Source organism: Neospora caninum, chromosome X, assembly GCF_000208865.1.
Source record: "Neospora caninum Liverpool complete genome, chromosome X".
NCBI classification, from domain to species: Eukaryota; Apicomplexa; class Conoidasida; order Eucoccidiorida; family Sarcocystidae; genus Neospora; species Neospora caninum.
Genome location: NC_018396.1, coordinates 153,250 through 171,135, shown reverse-complemented (window position 1 = coordinate 171,135; position 17,886 = coordinate 153,250). Strand labels below are relative to the sequence as shown.

The window sequence follows — 17,886 nt, the reverse complement described above, 5'->3', positions numbered from 1 at the left end:
GGAAACATGAGGGCGAGGCTGTTGAAGAGCGGCTTACATATGGCATCTGCGGAAGCAAAGAAAGGACGCGAACCGCGCTGCGAGATGCACGTTTCATTGGGCAAAAGGAGAGACGCTTTGGTCGCCACCCCGTGACCACGCCCGACGGCCACATACGAATTATACGGTCGACGGATTCCTTGAAACAGAGTCTAGGCACATTCTCTGTCGGACGTGCACGATGTGTGCGTCCACAAATGGTACCGGATTGAGTCTCAAGCTTATTGCTGAGTTGTGCTTTCCATGTCTTTGCGGTGCTCAACAACTCGAGGACGCGTTCGCCGTCTGCTCTGAGGCACATCAGAGGTCAGAGCCGTCCGTCGAATCCCTTTTCTCTAGAGACAAGCATTCACGTACGCAGAAGAATAAAGTCCACCAGGTATTCGTCGCGGTTCTGATGCCCCGCTCACTGCCACTTATACTGCGTAGAGCAGTTGCTCGAGGAAAACATCAGACAGAGATAGGTGCGAGGATGCGGAGAGAAACGTCTACGCGTCCCCTCCGGTTCTCGAAGAATGATTCATCCGGTTCAGAAGCGACAGCGTTCTTTGCTGTCCCCTGCAGAGTTTATCGTTTTCGTCGCTTTACCGATGAAGCCAACTTGGCACTTGGCTACGTTGTACTCGTCAAAGTGCTGGAAGTTCGGCATGGAGGGAGGGAAACCTCCCATTTCTTCCATTTTGTTCTACGAAAACAGAGGCGGCATCATGCAAGGCGTGGCAGTGAGAGGAAGATTCGCTGGGGTGTAAGGGCAAGCCGGCCACGTCGTGCTTCGATATGGGAAACAAAAACAGTCGCTCGACGAACCCCGCGGAAGTCTGGGAGTTGGTACGTATGTAACCAGCGAGCTATAAATACTATGATTAAAGAATCCCAAGATAGCACCAACAACGACATGAATGAAATGTATACCAGAGGATCTGGGGATGCTTCTCGATAACGAAAATGGATCACATGATTCACAGAAGCTGGTACAGTTTATGCCCCTGGTCAGAAGCAGTCGAATCAAAACGTTGCACGCAGGACAGAACATCATCGCGGTGTGCTACGGCTCCATATGGGTTTTCGCTGTGTGAGAAAGGGCCGTAGTTCGCGCATGCATTTCTAATTTCAGCAAAAACTGTTTTTCCGCCCCAGTGGCTCGAAGCTTTTCTTTAGCCCATACAGATCATGTGTGCTGCCACTGCGGCCTGCGCTCCTTCTGTTTTCACACGCGTAAAAGGCTTTCTGATCAACCACTAGGACCCGTGTTCTTCTCTTTGCTCGTTTTTTCGCCTTCTTCCCTGTGCCGTGTCAGAGTACCCAGCCGCCGTCGAGTTCAACTCTAAAGACTGCCGTCTGTACGGATTACCTGCTGGTAGAACTCGTCGCATGCCCGGAAGGCCCAGTCCCGGCAAAGCTCGAAGTCCATCATCGGATTGCTGATGTCAGCGGCATGCAAGAGCAGGCCTTCCAGATAGGGTTTCGTTAAGGTGACGATAATTCCCTCAGTAAGCACCATTTCCCCTTGAATCTTCGCCTGCAACTTGGCCACGACGTCAAAGTGTTTGGCCATATCTGTCCACAAAATTGCGCTTATGATGCGCTTCCGGATCGGGGCGAAGTTGGTGGCCGAGACGGAGCAAAACACGTTGAATCCGGGGTGCCTGCAACACGCCGAAAGCCGCCAACCACAGTCCGCAGATGTGGTATTTGCGCAGCACGCGTGGTACCTGCGGAGAAACACTCGTATCTGCGATGCAAGTGGACTCGACTTCGGTTGCTGCGAAGGACTGGACGAGCGGTTGGTCCGCCAATCGCGAAGGCCAATCGGAAGGCCAACGGCGAAAGCTCACCTGAGAATCTGAAACAGGCTCGCTGCATGGTAATTCTCTAGGACTGACACATTCTGGTATATCCTCGAAGGCCAGCTGAGTAACGCGTTGAGGCAAAAGACACAAGAATCCACAGTTTTGGGGAGAACAAAGAAGAGCACGCGGTTGGTTGGGTTGTCCTGTTGGCGAGGCGCCGTTGCCGCATTCCTTTTGGGTTACGGAACCTTCAAACAACTCTGCTGGGAAACGCTCACTGAAGCACGTTCTAGACTTCCGTTGTAGTTGTCCACGCCGCATTTCAGAACGCTTTTCCCGTAGCCTCCAAACAATGCTTCAAAAATAATGTGGAATGAAAGAGTATAAACACCTGCGCAAGAGCCAGCTCTCGCTTGTGTTCTAGCAGCAAGTGGGCAAAGAGGAGCGCATGGAGAAGGGACGATTCTAGACCGGGTCTTGCCTCCGTGAGACCCGAACGTGTTTCAAACCTCATGTGGCGTGAGGCGTTTGTAGGGTTCTCGCCACGTACCAGTCGAATCTAGTCATGAACAGGTTGTTCGCGCCTGGGTGTCCCAAGTCGTGCCCCAGAGCAGCCACAGACAGCACGAGATAGTCGATTGGCGTGAACTGGACTGCTACATCAGGGAGGGCGAGCAGCAGACACAGAACCTGCAGGAAAGCACCTCGCGAGAAACACGTCACGCAGCGAATTTGCCAACAAAGGCAACGCGATTAACTTGGTCTGCGTTCCACGCAGAACTGGTCTAGGCAACCGATGTGACGTTAGAACCTTTTACCCGGACGACGTGGTTTGTGGGATCTGTGGAAAGTGACTCGAACTCCCGTAGTGAAGAAGCGAATGTCGGGACGAGATCGAAAAGCCGCGGTCAGGCACCCCCTCCACACCACTTACCTGTGCGACGTTCAAGGCATGGTAGAAGTTGTGGTACGGATTTGGTCGGTAGTTTTTGAATATGGCCACGGAGAAGGCCATGATAATTTCTCCGGGAATGTCCATGTTGGCCTTCAGCGCAAACTGCGTCAACAAGTCCCTGAGCAGCAAAGCGGCAGGGAGGCCAGCGGCGGTAGAACAGTTTTGCGGGCACCCCCTTGCTCTCCTACAGTCATGAAGGATTCTTTATGCACGTTGGGGCCGACAGTGCTCCGTCAATGGAGTTTACTGTCAACAGACAGGATGGCGACGACCGTGATTGGGGCACGACATCTCAGAAAAGATCCAATGTTCCTGGCGTGCACATCCTGCCGTGTGTCTGTCCAAGGACGGATCACGCACCTGGTAACTAGAACAGCACTCGCTGGAGGCAAAGTAAGGACGTGGAAGTCCCAGTCTAGCAGCCGGTGCATCGTCAACGGTTCACCCTCTCGGGCGGCTTTGGAAACCAGGTTGAAGTACGCCTGCGCGGATTCCACGTTGCGGAAATGAACAGAGATGTGTCCGTTGATAATGCGACACTCCGCAGTGCATCGGCACTTGGCACTTCCGCCTGCTAACCCCCGGAAGAAGAAAAGACTCGTTTTCTGCGTTAGAATGTTTCCAAAGCACGTCTACGTGTCACCTCACCACGCTCACCTTAAGCTCGTGATGCACATATTTCAGCTTTGTGTCTGTGTCTGGGTTTGATAGCCCAACTGGAAATACGCGCCCGGACAGACGCAAATGAATGCCTAAGTGCAGAGTGTATTGGATACGTGTATCTGCTGGAATAAGTTGCCGTGCCGTAGAGTGGGGTGCTCTGTATTGATGTCTCTCTGATTCTGCTGATTTTCCACCAAGGCTTCTATCTTCGGGTGTACATGCTCATGATTCTTCTGGATACTGCTGGCAGAGTAGCTTCCTACTCCGGTGCGTTTGCGTCGACGTTCACATGGACAAGGCTTTTCTGTCTCACCCGTCAATCCGCGCACGGCTCGGCCACGTTTATTTACTCGTGTCATCGAGTCCATAAATGCGTGTTACCGGTACCCTCGCAAGCTGCCGGCACGCGCGTACCTGTATCTCGTGTTCTAGGGGAAGCTTAATTTCCAAACAAGAGAGCCCTCTCATGACTGCTCGCGGGTCTCGACCTGGATGAAGAAAGGCGACACAGCAACAACGCGTGTCAACAAGTTTTGCGCGCCCCCAAGCGCAGCGCGTTGCCGACCGGCTTCTGCGTGCAACAGCAAGCGCTTTGTCAGGTGTCTAACTCAATGTCGCCTGTTCGGTTCCTTCTGCCCTCTCGTTTCTGCACGGTTCTGATGAAGTTTGGCATCTCGGGCCGAAGAGGGATAGCGAACCACTTCGGGTAATGCAGGCCCGTAGGCGACGGAGAACGCGAAGCTGGAAGCAAACTGTACAGCTGAACAATTACTCTCTCCCTGGTACACCGGACAGCAACCCCGGGGGGAGTGTGCCGCAAGGAAGAAAGGCGCGTTTCGTGTTCGCGACGTCCAGAACGGCAATTTGTTAGCCATCGTGAGACGACAGCGAATGCTTTTTAGCTTGCTCAGACTCTGACAAGTCAAACTGGCGAACTCGCGTTCAGCGAAAGGCCGGATGTCAGAAAGGTGCAAAAATGACAAGATGCTTTCTGAGCTCGTGTCTGGACGGACGTTTTTTCGGAGGGCGCTGTCCACCGTCACCCGTGTCAGCCTCGCTCTGCTCTCCAGAACCATCGGCTTTCCTCATGAAAGTCGCGGGAGGCGGAGGCTCTTCTGGTGGTCCTGTCTCCGGCAGGCCTTGGTAATATCGAGCAAGAGCCAAAGAGACGTCGTACTCATCAACGAAGCATCGCGCCCGAACGAGTCCCTCAGGCTGAGACTCCTGAGAACATCGTGCCATTAGGCCGAAAAACCAGACGGCATCCTCCGTAACCATTCCGGCTCGGCGACAACACGCCGTAGCTTTTATATGCTCTCGCTTGCCAAGCGATGAACGAATAAGGGGAACACACATTCGAAGGTATGTACTCTGTTACCGCGTTAAACAACATTCTGTCTGGTAATCGCCCCCTACTCCCGCAGCGACACGATGCTCCACAGGGTTTGACATGCGTTGCGCGTTTCTTACCCTCGATAAGGTGACGATCATACATACATGCATACATACATACATATACATACATACATACACATACATATACATACATACATACATACATAGACATACATACATACATGTTTGCGTGTATATACATAGAACGCAGTACGCCAACATCTGTTCAAGCATGGAGCTACATGATGAAAAGAAATATGTGAATCATTTTCGGGGTCGTGGGGAAAGTTTGTGGCACACCTGGCGGCAAATGCAAGCTCACCTCACCTCAGCTATCGCGCCAGAGATGTCGTCGACTGATGTAGATACGCCGACAGCATCGATAGCAGAAATGACGCGGTTAACGTCGGGATAGAGGCATACAGGGATGACGTCGCGCTGTGGGAACAGGTTGGATAACTCAGGGTTGGCTATTTGCAGGAGACGGGCCTCGTTCTCCGTGTTCACGTCGCTTCGCTCTAGCGCGGCTGAGAGAGAAAAGGGATGAAGGCCGAAAAGAAACATCCACTTGAGACTGTCTTCCCTTCTCTCAGGATATGCTTCCTCGCGAAAAGCGATCCGGTAACCGCGACGCTGCACGTGGCACGGAGGGCGCTAGAAGCGTCGCGCAAATGGAAAGGCAGATGACGAGCAACGTCGCTTCACTGTCATGAAGCTCTTTCAAAAAAAATGCGTGGTCAAACGCTGGACAGATGGCTGCATCTCCTCTCTTCTTGCCTCGCACAGAGTGTACCTGAGGCGCGTTCATCGTCAGCACTACCCTCTTCCGTAGGTTCGAATTGCGCGGGGACGGAACTTTCCCTGCTGGGCTGGTTTCGTGGTGATACAACGGAATTTTGATCTTCTTGGCTTCTCTCTCGTGGTGTGCAAACGCGAGACATGCGTAGAATGGAGCCGGCCTGCTTTGCCTCGCGTTTCAGGATGGTTCCCTGCTTTGTCACGACGTCCAGGCCGCTGTGCGGCATGGCTTCCTCCGACGTGACCTCGTGCAACCGCTGAACAGCTGGCTTGGAGGGCCCCCTGCAGGCAGGAGAACTTTACATTTTCTTGCAGACGTAACCTGGTCGCGCGTGCCAGTCTAACGAAAAAGAGTGTATACGTAAGTTCCTGGTTCTTCCTTGGCAGCTCGGGGACCTTCCATCGTTTCCTGTGAACTCCGTGTTTCCCGCGACGCACGGTCGGATGACGGACGGTAGGACCGCAGCCCCGCGCTGGTGGACAGTTTGAAACTGAACTTACGTCTGTAGGTTTTCAGCACATTTCATCGATATTTCTCTGCAGCCCCGGATAATGAGTTCGATGAGAACGCTCGAATGGACGGGAAGAAGGAGCCTGGAAAGGACAAGCAGATACGATGACAGCCCCCTCGACGCTGTGGCGTTCGCATATAGAGTGGCTGTACCTGGTCAGAGCGCCTGGAGAGCCTCAAGCCGGGGTCTCGTCCCTCCTACCGAAAGAAGTTCTCGTGAGAAAGAACTCGTAAGAGCGTTCCCCTTGTGGAGCAAGCAGACGTGTCGGACTCCAGAGAAGCGAGAAAGACCTTGGTGTTGCGTTCATTCAATTTCGACGATGCCGCCTGGACTCGTCCGAACAGCTCAGAAGGCGAAAGAGGCCGTGAATTCGGGTCTGCTGGGTCTGCCGATAACTGAACGAAATCTCCTAGAAATACTGCCACCACGGGAATATTTGTTTCCTAGACATACATACAGGCACAAACGAATTGATACCTCACGAGAAATCCGCAGATACAGGATACGTACATGCGTTTGAATGTATGTGACAACACATGTAGAAAACACGTTTTTTGCATTATTCACAAATGAGCATAGCTTCCGACCACATTTCCGTAAAAGGGTAATTCGTCCCCCCTGAGACAGATGGACCACTCGTTGGATTGCTCCCACGAGCGGCTTTCAAGGCACGTTGTGCACCTACCTCAGCAACCGCGGCCAGAAGTTGCTGGAAGCCGTAACAATGAATACACTCAACTCCAATGTCTTTGCAAAAGAAGAAAAAGACTCTTCGTATTTCCTGGGATAGGCCAAGAGTGACGATCCGCACTCTCCTCCCGGCAATGATATGGAAATCCTTGTGCAGGTCAAGGAGGCGTGTCCTTGCCTTGGCCCGAATAGCAAAGGAGAAGAATGTCCCTTTCAGCGGCGAAGACTGGATCTTCATGCTGCCGCCAAGTGATTGGACGACTTTACTGGAGACGAGCAGGCGCAGACCTTGGCCACTCCTAGTCTCGAGAACAGGGACGAACAAGCACTCACCTCCCTGATGAAGGGATTCCGCGTTCTGTTCCAGTTTTGCCCAAAACATATGATTTCTCGCTAAACACCCGAGCCAGTCCCCTCTCTGCGCGTGTATATTCCGAATTTCTGCGAAGCATTGACTGTTCTGGAGTCTGTTTAAGCGCCAGCGAGACAGGCTACATTTGTTCTCGCAACAAGGCACACCCCCCCAACTGATACTGACAATAACACTCCGACTAGCGGGCCGGCCAACCAAATGCTCCCCTATCTCTGCCGTGCGAGTTCCGTGGCCGGTATGGTGTAATCTCCCACAGCGTACCTGTCCATCAGGCCTTTCGCGTTTACCATCATTTGTGCCTTCTGATTCTCCATGCACACGCCCAAACCCTTCACCTGCAACGAGCACCTCATGTAGTTTCGTCCGTATAGGACAGATTCGGCTGTGGACAATTTTGTCTCCGAATTTCCTTCTGGGACTGGGATTCTGCGGCAAGTCACGAGGTCGTTATTTTATAGCTTCAGACAGGAATAAAATCAATAAGTTGTAGCCGAATTTAAATCGAGACCGGATGTATAATGATGTGTACGCCTGTCTGCCGTACGTAATTCTCATAAAGACTCCAACTGGAAACTTGCACAGTTGACAGTTGTCGTCGCCATTACCTGTCGTCGCGAGGGGACGTGTCTCAATCGATACAACCAGAGCATGCACTGATCGATATTCGGGAAGAAAGATTGGGATGACGCAGCGTACCTCGACATGTATGTCGTAGGGACGAAAGAGATCGGAATTTTCCTGGTCCCGAGTGGCTCGGATGGCGTTAGCGTTTATGTACACCTCGATTCCCAAACCCTTCTCAAAACTATGGTCGAAGACGTAAGCAAGAGTCTGTACAGAGAGCAAAGACATTTTGTTGGCGAATGAGGAATAAGACGCTTCATGATGAAATACTCCCGACCAGTCTCATGCAGAGCTAACAGCGTTTCACACCTGTCTTCACAGGATCACGCTGTTCAGCCAACTGCACAGAATTGACTCACCCGGTTGAGCACTCGCCGCAATTTCTCAGCATCTAGCATAACTGATGAAGGGCATCCTGCACCGAATGTGCAACTAAGCGGCATGTGCTTTGTCGTCGCTTTCGGGCGGAAGGACTCCAAGCAATCCTCTACGAGGGAACGAAGATTGGCCAAATCCGTATTCGTCTGTATGGAAGCAAACTCCTGGAACGGACGACCACCACGTAGCCAGACTTGTAGTTCTCTAGGTCATCCCTCCTCAGCATTTCTATTTCTGTGGTTCACCGGTTCTCCTGGATGTAGTTCCACCGACGCCCGCTCGAAGCCGTGAGAGAAGCAGGTGCTCTGTTGTCTAAAGGCGAGACACCGGGCCCTGAGATCACTGCCCTGCCGGCGTATATTGTGTTGAACACATCTTCAGGGGCGCGTTGCCAACAGATGTTTCACAGCATGATTGTTTCCGTTTTCTACTCCCCTTTCACTTTTTCCTGCACTTGCATTTGGATTGAGGAGCACGGATGTTAGAGTTTCATGTCCCACATTATACTCATGGGCCAGCCGAAGAATTTTGGGACGGTTCCCTAGCCATATCTCACACGAAGAATCTCCTGGAGAAAGAACTACAATAACTGAAGCACCCACTGTTGTCCCGTACTTGGAAGGTTTCCGCCTCAGCTACAATGTAGTCGAGAACATTGATGGACGTTGCCATGATATCAGCAGTTGATTTCTCGAGAACCTTTAGCAACTTCAGGTGGTAAACAGTAAGTCTAGAGCTTGATAAAAGGAGGGAGGCCATGCCAGACAGCGGGTGCAGCCGCGGAAGAATCTTGTATTCCAGCGTTGCAGTCATGACGTTGGACAGGTCGCCGACTTTCGTCTGAACCTCGTCGTCGGACATGGTGACGGCGTCTTGACATATTCGGAACGCATCAGCTATCTGTGCTTTTGGACAGCGCATGCAACAATAGTGGAGTCAAGACACTGGTATCCGTTCTCTGTTTGAATACTACTTGTTTGCGTGGACGTTCAAGGGGTAACAGTCCAGAGCTGTAAAGGAAGGGTTAGTTAACTACTCAACAGCGGAGGAGCAGTTGGACGTGGTGTCCTCGACAAAAATTATTCAGCCGTCTATACAGCAGACATGAAGCAGTAAGCGTTGAGTCACGCTAACTAGAGCTGCTGTTTCGCCTAGTTCGGGTGTTACATACACGCGTTCATGTTCTGAGCACTATCTCTCTATTTATCCATCTATCAGTCTAGAGGAAATCTCGCATTCTTCATTCGTTCGCGGCGCTGGCTATGATTACCAAAACATCGATTTCGTTCAGTTGAACTGCTTCCTGTACAAGGAAATAAATACAACGTTACCTACCTGAATAGTACTGAACAAATATGATGAAGAGGAGTAAGGCGCATCCTAAGATACTGATGAACAAACTCGGGGGGAGGAGGAGCCGTGGCCATATTTTTATAGATCGAAGCGCATCAACGATTTGGTCCAGTTCCTCAAAATACATATCAGCGCGCTCAAAAACCTCTCGAAAGCGCCCCTGGCTCATTAAAAGAAGGGTGAATTTATATGGATCGTACACGTCAGGCCACTCGCTGGGATAGTGATCCAGGATTTTTTGCTCGAGCACAAGTGAAAGAGGCACTTTCATAGTAACAACTGCCTCTCGCAGCTGGCCAGCCAGTTGTGGCTTAATCTTTTGAAGCCTCTGGATCGCTTTTTCCAGAGGACAGGTTGAGCCACTTCCAAGAGTGCCTGCCGTGGAAACTGAGATTTGATTCAAACAGTTTGTGGCGGAACGTATGGAATTGTCGAAAGTCCGAGCATCCTCAAACCCGATGATGAGCTGCATTGCTACCTGATAGAGCTGTAGATACACTTGTTTTTCCAAGTATGACGGGGTCAGAGGATTTGTCTGGACTTTGACGCGTTGGTACGTGGTTCCAAAGAGGTTCGACAGGGCCCTTATTCTCCGAAGTGTGGATGACATGTTCTTCATTCCGACCAGTTCAGTATAGATGTCCTCCTCAGAGACTACCACTTGGGTTTTTGTCGTCAGCAGACCCATTTGCATGTTGCAGATAACGATGGAAAAAATAGTGAGAGCGAGAAAGAGAAGGATGTGAGCTCGAGAAATGTAGCAGGAGTATCTGTCTATGTCTCTCTCGTAGCTAAGAAACATTTCATACGTCTTTTCCTGATGCGTTGTCCTAACAGTAAGCCCGGACTGCCTTGACTCACAAGAGGTCAGATTGAAAGACTTCGATCGTATTCCCTTATCCAACGCAGCTGGTGGCCGGGATGTGTAACTCGCTGCAAAGCGCCCTTTCCCCGTGACGGGGGAGGGTTTTACGTTAGTTACTGTCATGTTTGTAGCTCTGGCTGCTGTTTACTTAAAAACGAGATATGCTTCCAGATAACACTCTGCTCCTTATCCAGATTATTCGTGCATATCGTGGTCCTTTAGCTTTCGGAGCCAGTCGGAAACGCCGGTAACCGTAACCAGGAGACTAACATGCTCCAGACCTGCATTTAAGAAAAAACGTACAAGCCGGCCTTACTGGTCACGTCGCAGAAGGAATATTAGAATAACGGACCATCTTTGTGCGTAAAGCGTACACATTCATTTCACGAATTGCCAAAAGCAGACAGAGTTAACCAGGCCATGGGGCTACTAGAACTGATGCCCGCAGAGGCCTTAAAAGTTTATGAAGGAATCGGCGTCATCGTCAAGTCGTCGTCGCCATAATGGTGCCTAACGGCGGGTATGGCAAGCATCCTAGGAAAAGACATGACTGTTCAAAAAAGGCTTCCATGAGAAGAAACTTAACTCTCTCAGTGGAAAGAATGACAGCACAAAAGACAACAGTTGGAGATTGTCTGAATCTGACGACACAATACAGAGAAACGGAATACGAAGTCTAGATGCGATCAGAAAGGGACCGGTCTTCGAGGACTCAACCGTGTCCGCACATGGACAAGCAGAGATGTCTCAGTAGATCATGTGTTGGGCAGCTAACACCTCGAACACAGATACAGTCTTTCATTCGATACTTTTTCAATTTTCAGGGGGAGGGATTTTGTCCAAGTCGTTGTAAAGACACAGGAGAATTCGGTTCATACATGCGAGCTAATGTACGCGGCTGGCGTCCTCCGTGGCATTCATCATTCCCCCCGAGAGTGACAGATGACGGCCAGCATACTATCGGGGTGCTTCGCTTCCCGTTTCATGAATGACAAAAGAAGAGGGTGTAACTCGTTCTTGTAATTATTTGCATGCACTCTGGAGGGCGCCCACGTGTGCACGCAGAGAACGCTGTTGTTTTAAGAGTCTTTTGTTGGTGCCATTGCTAACTGTAGTAATGGCGATCACAGTGGAATTGTGATGGCTTTCAACTGGATAGCAGTTGCCGCGTCGAACTACAGAAGGTTCAGGAAACCTTTTAACAAGACAACATTCGATATTGCCCTTTCCGGGTGATACGGTCCTGCAAAGGCGAGCATGCAGCCTCTTACTGTCATGTTCGGAGATCAGCCAAAAACTGGAAATACTACGTTCGATTAAATGAGCTTTGCATCCTGCTTACAATTAAGTTGTGCAGTTACGTCGGGATCGCTTAGGGGCTCAAAGTCACATATCACGCATAAGAACATTTTCCTGCGACTGTGGTCTACATCCCTTCTTTGCTCGCGAAACAGTACTAAACGCAGGTAACAGATTCTGAAGAGTCTACATTGAACACTCATAGATATGAACAAGAAAAACGTGATCCGCTGGTGAGTTCACTAAGTTTTCTACCAATGTCAGGTCCGCTTCTTTTCCAAGCAATAAGAGACAATAGTCGAGAACAAATCGTGCTTTTGCTAGAACAGGCGCACGCGAACGTGAACCAGACCAACGCCAATGGGACGACACCACTGATCTTGGCTGCACAACTTGACAAACCGTCTCTTGTTGAAGTGCTGCTTGCCAAGGGCGCCGATCCCACAGCTCAAGAGAGGCTTGAACTGGGAGGGAATACAGCGCTACACTACGCAGCTAAAAACGGCAACAGGTAAAATCCGAGTGACTGATGAACACGTAGACAATCTCTTTGCATATAGTGCCATTTTCTGTTCAACAATTCTGCAGCAAGCATGCTTGGGTCTCGTAAGAGCCAGCAGCGGGCAGCGCTCTAAAGATGCTAAGGCGAAATAAGAGGTGTGATGCGACTGTTGCGGACGCTTTCCATTTAGTCTACCACTGTTGCATACAAAGTCAAAACACTCCCTTTTATCGCTTCCAGAAAGCAAGGTATTTCTTTCCATACCTTGAAACGTGGTAGCTGGCAACAAGCAATACGAGAGCAAACGTGTACAGCTCACCCTTTTTTACACTGTATGGTTCCGTACTCGAAACTACTAGAGTGACATACGGCTGAGAATAATACGGTGTGTGTGTTTCTTCTGTGCCACAAAAATTTCTCGTTCGTTGCCAAACATTGCATCGGAAAACCAAGAGAGGTGACAGTGCTCCTGCTGAGTCATGGAGCGCAGGCGAATGTGCAAGACAGGCTGGGACGCACCCCGCTCCATACCGCTTGCCGGTATGGTAGCACTGCCGTAGTGCAAACGCTTTTGTCCAAGGGCGCAGATCCCTCCTGCAGAGATTACTCCGGTGAGCCAATGTTTAGCAAAATCTCATGTGGAACAGATGTTGTCCGTAGCACTTGCAATTCTCCGTCTTGGAGAGGCTACTAACTGAATTGACTGTTTGCCCCGATTCTCCGAAGGGTATGTGACTCCTGCGTCTATAGTGTGAACAAGTACAAGTGGTTGGCCGTCATTGCTATGACTTCACTGCAGGTTTCACGGCATCGTACTGGGCCAAAGTCAATGGCCACGAGGAATGCGCGGTGTTGCTTCCGCCCCCCCAATTTTACGGCAGTAAACAGATATCTGAGTTTCAGCTAGCAACGATGGATGCCTTGGAGTTGACTCTGAACATTCCTTCCAAGAAATCCACCGGTGGCAAGGGTAAAGGAAAGAAAAGTAGATAGGCCTCCCGTCAACCATCCCCGTAAAAATACCTGTCAGCAAAGACCATGTAGCAGAGGACCGAAGACCGAACGAATGAGCCCACCAGATGGAGTGCCACCGAAGGAAGAGAGTTCCGATCACTGTTTTGAACAACGGTCCTCACCGTAACGCTAACTTCCTCCACGTGGAGTGATTAGTGTGTGCTCGTTCATCATTGCTCGCACACAAACATTCTACCGCACCAACACGGAAATGATGCAAGTGGCGTAACCTAGACATCATCGCCACTGCTTCTCCTTTTCTAGACACAGTAGGCGCAACACAGTACAACCTAAGCTCTTTAATCTCTGCGTTGATTTACCAATGGCCTATCTCCGTCTGGTTTTTGTTTTGCTGCTACCCAGTGTACACTTTGACAGAAGCCAGAAGACATCGGGGGACAATCGCTGAATCAGCTCAGCCTGTGCCGGTTTGTCATTCGGGAACGATAAGTGATTGGTCGCGTCCGTCATTAAAAGTGGCTTGTTGTGTTGTGTTTGCGTGTAAATGTTTCCACAAATACAAACTGCTGTTTCAATCAATCCGGGGAGACAGCGGGGACAAGACGGTCCGCGTTCTACTCGGTGTCTGGCCATCGTTTCGTTGGCAATTTCAGGCACCAATATTGCAGCCATTCGTCACACGCATCACTGGCTTTCCCACCTGTGTGCCGAGTGGCTCATTCCGCTTCTCGGCATGCCAGACTCCTTACATGGCACACTGCGGAGTCGAATAATTATGTTGAGGCTCAGAGCAGACAGTAGCTGACATCTCGTGTTTGCATCAGAGGGTGCTGACATAAAGGAAAATTTCCCTCTACACTGGTGGGAAACCGGGTGGAAATTTGTAAAAAGAGACACCACATAAATACGTCTTGTATGTACTCTTTGTCCATAAAGGGCTGCCACGGTTTGCTTGATCAAGAACCAAAGAAGTGTAGAATTAGCTTGCTATGAATTGCCAGCAGCACCATCCGGCGGAGTTCTAGCGTAGGAGAATGTGTCGTGCTTGTCGCCATGACCAACAAAAATTCCATTACAACGCGACCTCCAAAGCTAACGAACGCCGCAGCGTATACGGGCACATAGAATTCGGCCCCCTGTTGACTGTGTGTAAGACAGGGAATCATTGGGTGAATGCAATGTCGACACACACGCTGCTTGGCGCTTTCATCCTCTCGCGTCAAAAACGCGAACACCTGGTAGAAGCCAACCGTGTCAGACAACAACGGCGTTTCACTGCTTCCGCCATTCCCCCCCGCCTTATCCGATGGCTTCCGCTTAAGTCTGCAACCATGGAAAACCTTATCAACACAAATTGGGATGTACCCGGTAGAGTGTTATCGCTCTGAGGCAGGAGTCCACCAAGGGCTGTAATGGTGGAATAGACTCGGATACCACACGGATTCTCTTTCGATGGGAGGATACAAAGGATACAACCGCGGTGGATCGGAGTTCGACTACATCTCATTCTGGTTGCAAACACAACAAGTGGCGAGTTTCCTGTTCCATGATGGACTTTGTGCAGTCTCCCTGTTTTTCCCCGCTCTGGGCGACGCGATGTTTTTGGGTCCCTGTGCGTTGAAGCCAGTGGATGTACACTCCACAAGTCATCTGGAATCAGAATAAGCAGTTATTGTTTTCTCGCGTTGGTAGCTGTTTAGCAAGCAGCTCTTCGACAGAGCGGAGACAGTTTTGATAAAAGCTAACCTCGCGAATAATGGGCTTCTCTATGAGAAGAAGATGGGCGGCATCCGCTACGCTTTCCTTTTGCGTCCTATTGAAATGCGCCACCTGCCAGACAGAATCAGATTTCAGGATTGAGAACCCCGGTACGCCGAAAAACCATGTCATACCCTGAGCACTTCTTCGCAGTAAATGCCTGCCCAGGTTTTGGAGTGTCTAGTTGCGACGACACGAGCAGCATGGCGCTGCTTCCAGACAAACATTTCGGATCAAACTGCGGAGACAAAAACGAGATCCCGCAGCTTACTTGGAATGGTACTGCGATTCGTGCACCTTTGCTGTGACCATCATCCTACTGTAAAGGCTATCAGATGCTCCGTTTGATACCGGTTCCTTTGCCGTAATTGTCACCGATACGTCGTCGAACAAAATGCCCGTAGGTACAAGGCGATGGCTCAGTTTCGCGGAGAGGTCGTGTCATGGGGAAGTGATCGCAGTTTGCAAATCTCATCGTGTGGGATATTCCTCTGTCCGTCACTAGCATAGGACCGCAAACGAATTTCTCCACTATCGGGGCGGTCAGCGGCACTAACGACACCGGCAATATTGGATATAGCGGCCTATGCCCGGAAAAACAAGCTTGTGTCAAGGTTTCTGTATACGCTCTAAGTAAACCCATTCTGCACTTTCAGTTCATTTTGAGAATCATGCCGCATTTCACTTTAGGACCATCATCTTTGGGGCTAGCAAGCTCGGCCACCTACACGGAGCTACACAAGAAACTGCTAAAACTCTCGGAGGACGGAGGTAAGCATCCACGACCCACCCCAACTCGTTCAGCGAAAAAAATCAAAACTGACTGCAGAGCTCGTTGACATTGCCAGCCTTTACGCTGTCGCAGTGCCTCATCAGCCCGATAGACTGCGGACCCAGGCGTGAAAACAATGGGAGGACACCGTGCTATCGCGGGAGCATGCCAATTTTGCGTTGGGAATCCGAGCCCGTGTTTCCGCTCCCCGCGAACTCCCTCGTCTGAGCGGGCAACCTGGCCAATAGCTGTGCCTCTATTTGGTCAGTGGTGGTTCAGAGTGATCTCTGAACCACAACGTGTGCCAAACCGCAAGTTGTTCCCTCATGTGTGAGCAACCTGAAGGTCCCGAACACGTCTCCAACTGTGGAAGCTCCACGAGATGGTGCAAAAGACGTTCTAACACAGCAAGGATAATCACTAGACGTCTTCCTCACCATACACGCGTCGATGTGTCTTACAACCTGCACCACTAAGAAAGAAATCCTCTATAAGCTCGGCGCTTCCACTCCGGAACACTGAAACTCGAGCGTTACAAACGCCCCTGGAGACATGAGCTTCGATATGCCCTGAGGTGGATGGCTGTGCTGTTTACGTCAGGTGAAGCACCCTAGTGTCACCGTTTGGTCCTCAGTGCCCTGAGGAAAACATGGGGAGCCCCTGCACCGAAAACACAAAAGGTGGGGTCAAGCCACCGCACGCTATCAGCTGGTGTGAGCGGGCAGCAATGCTAGGCGCGAACAGTCAAAAACTGTGCATTTCGGGAAGACGAAACTGTAAGGATTTTCACTGCCAGTTCCGTCTCCCAATTCGGCACCGATTGCCACCGGAATCCCACCAGGGGCCACAGACACCACGGACCACAGCAGACAAAAACAATCAGTTTCAGAAACCACGGAACGGCTGCGCTCACAGCGGCCTAGTGGACCGGCTGCCTGACCGCAACGCCCCACGTGGTCGGATTAGTTATGGTTGATTTTGTGCATAATGGGGATATCGCCGAGATGAAGTAGCAGGAGCCTGCCTTACAACTGTAAAACCTGCTGTCGCTTGCAGGGCGAAGCCGACAACCGTAGCTCACTAACTCGCAAGAGTCGATTCGTGCGCTAAGCTAGCACGATCGGGACGCTGCTTCCCCCACAACAGTGTCAATCGGTTCTTGGCCCCCGACGGAAAAAACGTACGAGGTGATATCAGCGACGAGCTGAAACCACGCTTCACTGCTCGTTCGCATGCCACACCGGCCACACAAGAAAACTTCCCGTCATAAAACCCAAAACTCGTTGTGGACAGGGCCTCGGTTTCGCCGAAGCATTCGCACTGGAACAACAGCAGATCAACCCCAACTGCAGGAGAAACACAGTGCAACGGTCGCATAACTGCGGCTGCGGTCACTGCCGCTCGCGACGAGGGTATTGTCAAATCCACCTTTCCCTTAGAGTTCATCATGATCAACGTGGAGATCGTCGAACAACCCGTCGCCCTCCTTGTTGACCATCAGTCCTGCTGCAGCCTTCCATTGGTCGGGCGGACTCGACCAGCCCCAACTGGATCGCGACTTCTCATTGCTCACAGACACCTCGATATGTCCGGCGATGGGGCAGCCTCTGCCGCAGTTTTGCTGGGTGAACCTGGGAATTGAACAAACAATCAGAATTTCCTTAGTCAACCCCTTTCTTGATTAAGAATCCCACCTTCACGACGTGCTCGTGGTGCTGTCGGCAGAGACGCAATGTCACATCCCTCCCCCCAGCGCAGCTTACTGATGATCTCTCTTCGCTTGAAGGTTTGTTCCGAGTCTGACATGCTCGAAAGTAACAATATCGCCAGTGAGCCAGTTCTCGGCCTTCGCGTTTGCGCAAACCACCTTAAAAGCTGCCAGTCTATCGTCGCGCCCGGTCCCGACGCTGACCTGCACCAGGCACGCAGCAGAAATCCGGCGGTCGCTTCTTTCTGCTGAGCAGTGCCCTCCAAGCAGCGTGCACGATTTTTTCAGCCCCTCACGCCTTCGAGAGCCATACCGTCTCACCGTTTCTGACTCAACTCAGTCAACAAAACGTCCCCTCACAGCGTTCTTCCCATGCGTCTGAGAGACCAGTCCTGTCCCTGCTCCCGCTGGCCCATGGCGGCCCAGTTCTCTCCCTG

The 17,886-nt window shown here is 51.1% G+C and overlaps 4 protein-coding genes across 4 annotated transcripts; 2 read left to right on the top strand and 2 right to left on the bottom strand.

Moving 5' to 3' along the window:
- Positions 1–568: 568 nt before the first annotated feature.
- NCLIV_044990 (putative high-affinity cGMP-specific 3',5'-cyclic phosphodiesterase 9A) lies at positions 569–9,078 on the bottom strand (the record flags this gene model as incomplete). Its single annotated transcript, XM_003884047.1, has 13 exons — positions 569–724; positions 1,391–1,685; positions 1,875–1,949; positions 2,380–2,519; positions 2,764–2,902; positions 3,145–3,355; positions 4,491–4,671; positions 5,170–5,369; positions 5,636–5,922; positions 6,142–6,234; positions 7,477–7,550; positions 7,912–8,046; positions 8,833–9,078. 13 exons carry the CDS (start codon positions 9,076–9,078, stop codon positions 569–571), a joined length of 2,232 nt encoding a protein of 743 aa, XP_003884096.1.
- Positions 9,079–9,544: 466 nt separating this feature from the next.
- Positions 9,545–10,558, bottom strand: NCLIV_044980 (hypothetical protein; the record flags this gene model as incomplete). The annotated part of the gene is made up of 1 exon (XM_003884046.1): positions 9,545–10,558. The coding sequence occupies one exon, from the start codon at positions 10,556–10,558 to the stop codon at positions 9,545–9,547; it is 1,014 nt and encodes a 337-aa protein (XP_003884095.1).
- A 1,433-nt stretch (positions 10,559–11,991) lies between these two features.
- On the top strand, positions 11,992–13,229 carry NCLIV_044970 (hypothetical protein; the record flags this gene model as incomplete). The annotated part of the gene is made up of 3 exons (XM_003884045.1): positions 11,992–12,245; positions 12,690–12,892; positions 13,036–13,229. 3 exons carry the CDS (start codon positions 11,992–11,994, stop codon positions 13,227–13,229), a joined length of 651 nt encoding a protein of 216 aa, XP_003884094.1.
- Positions 13,230–14,967: 1,738 nt separating this feature from the next.
- On the top strand, positions 14,968–15,808 carry NCLIV_044960 (conserved hypothetical protein; the record flags this gene model as incomplete). The annotated part of the gene is made up of 5 exons (XM_003884044.1): positions 14,968–15,079; positions 15,138–15,248; positions 15,305–15,369; positions 15,431–15,602; positions 15,660–15,808. 5 exons carry the CDS (start codon positions 14,968–14,970, stop codon positions 15,806–15,808), a joined length of 609 nt encoding a protein of 202 aa, XP_003884093.1.
- Between the last annotated feature and the right edge of the window lie 2,078 nt (positions 15,809–17,886).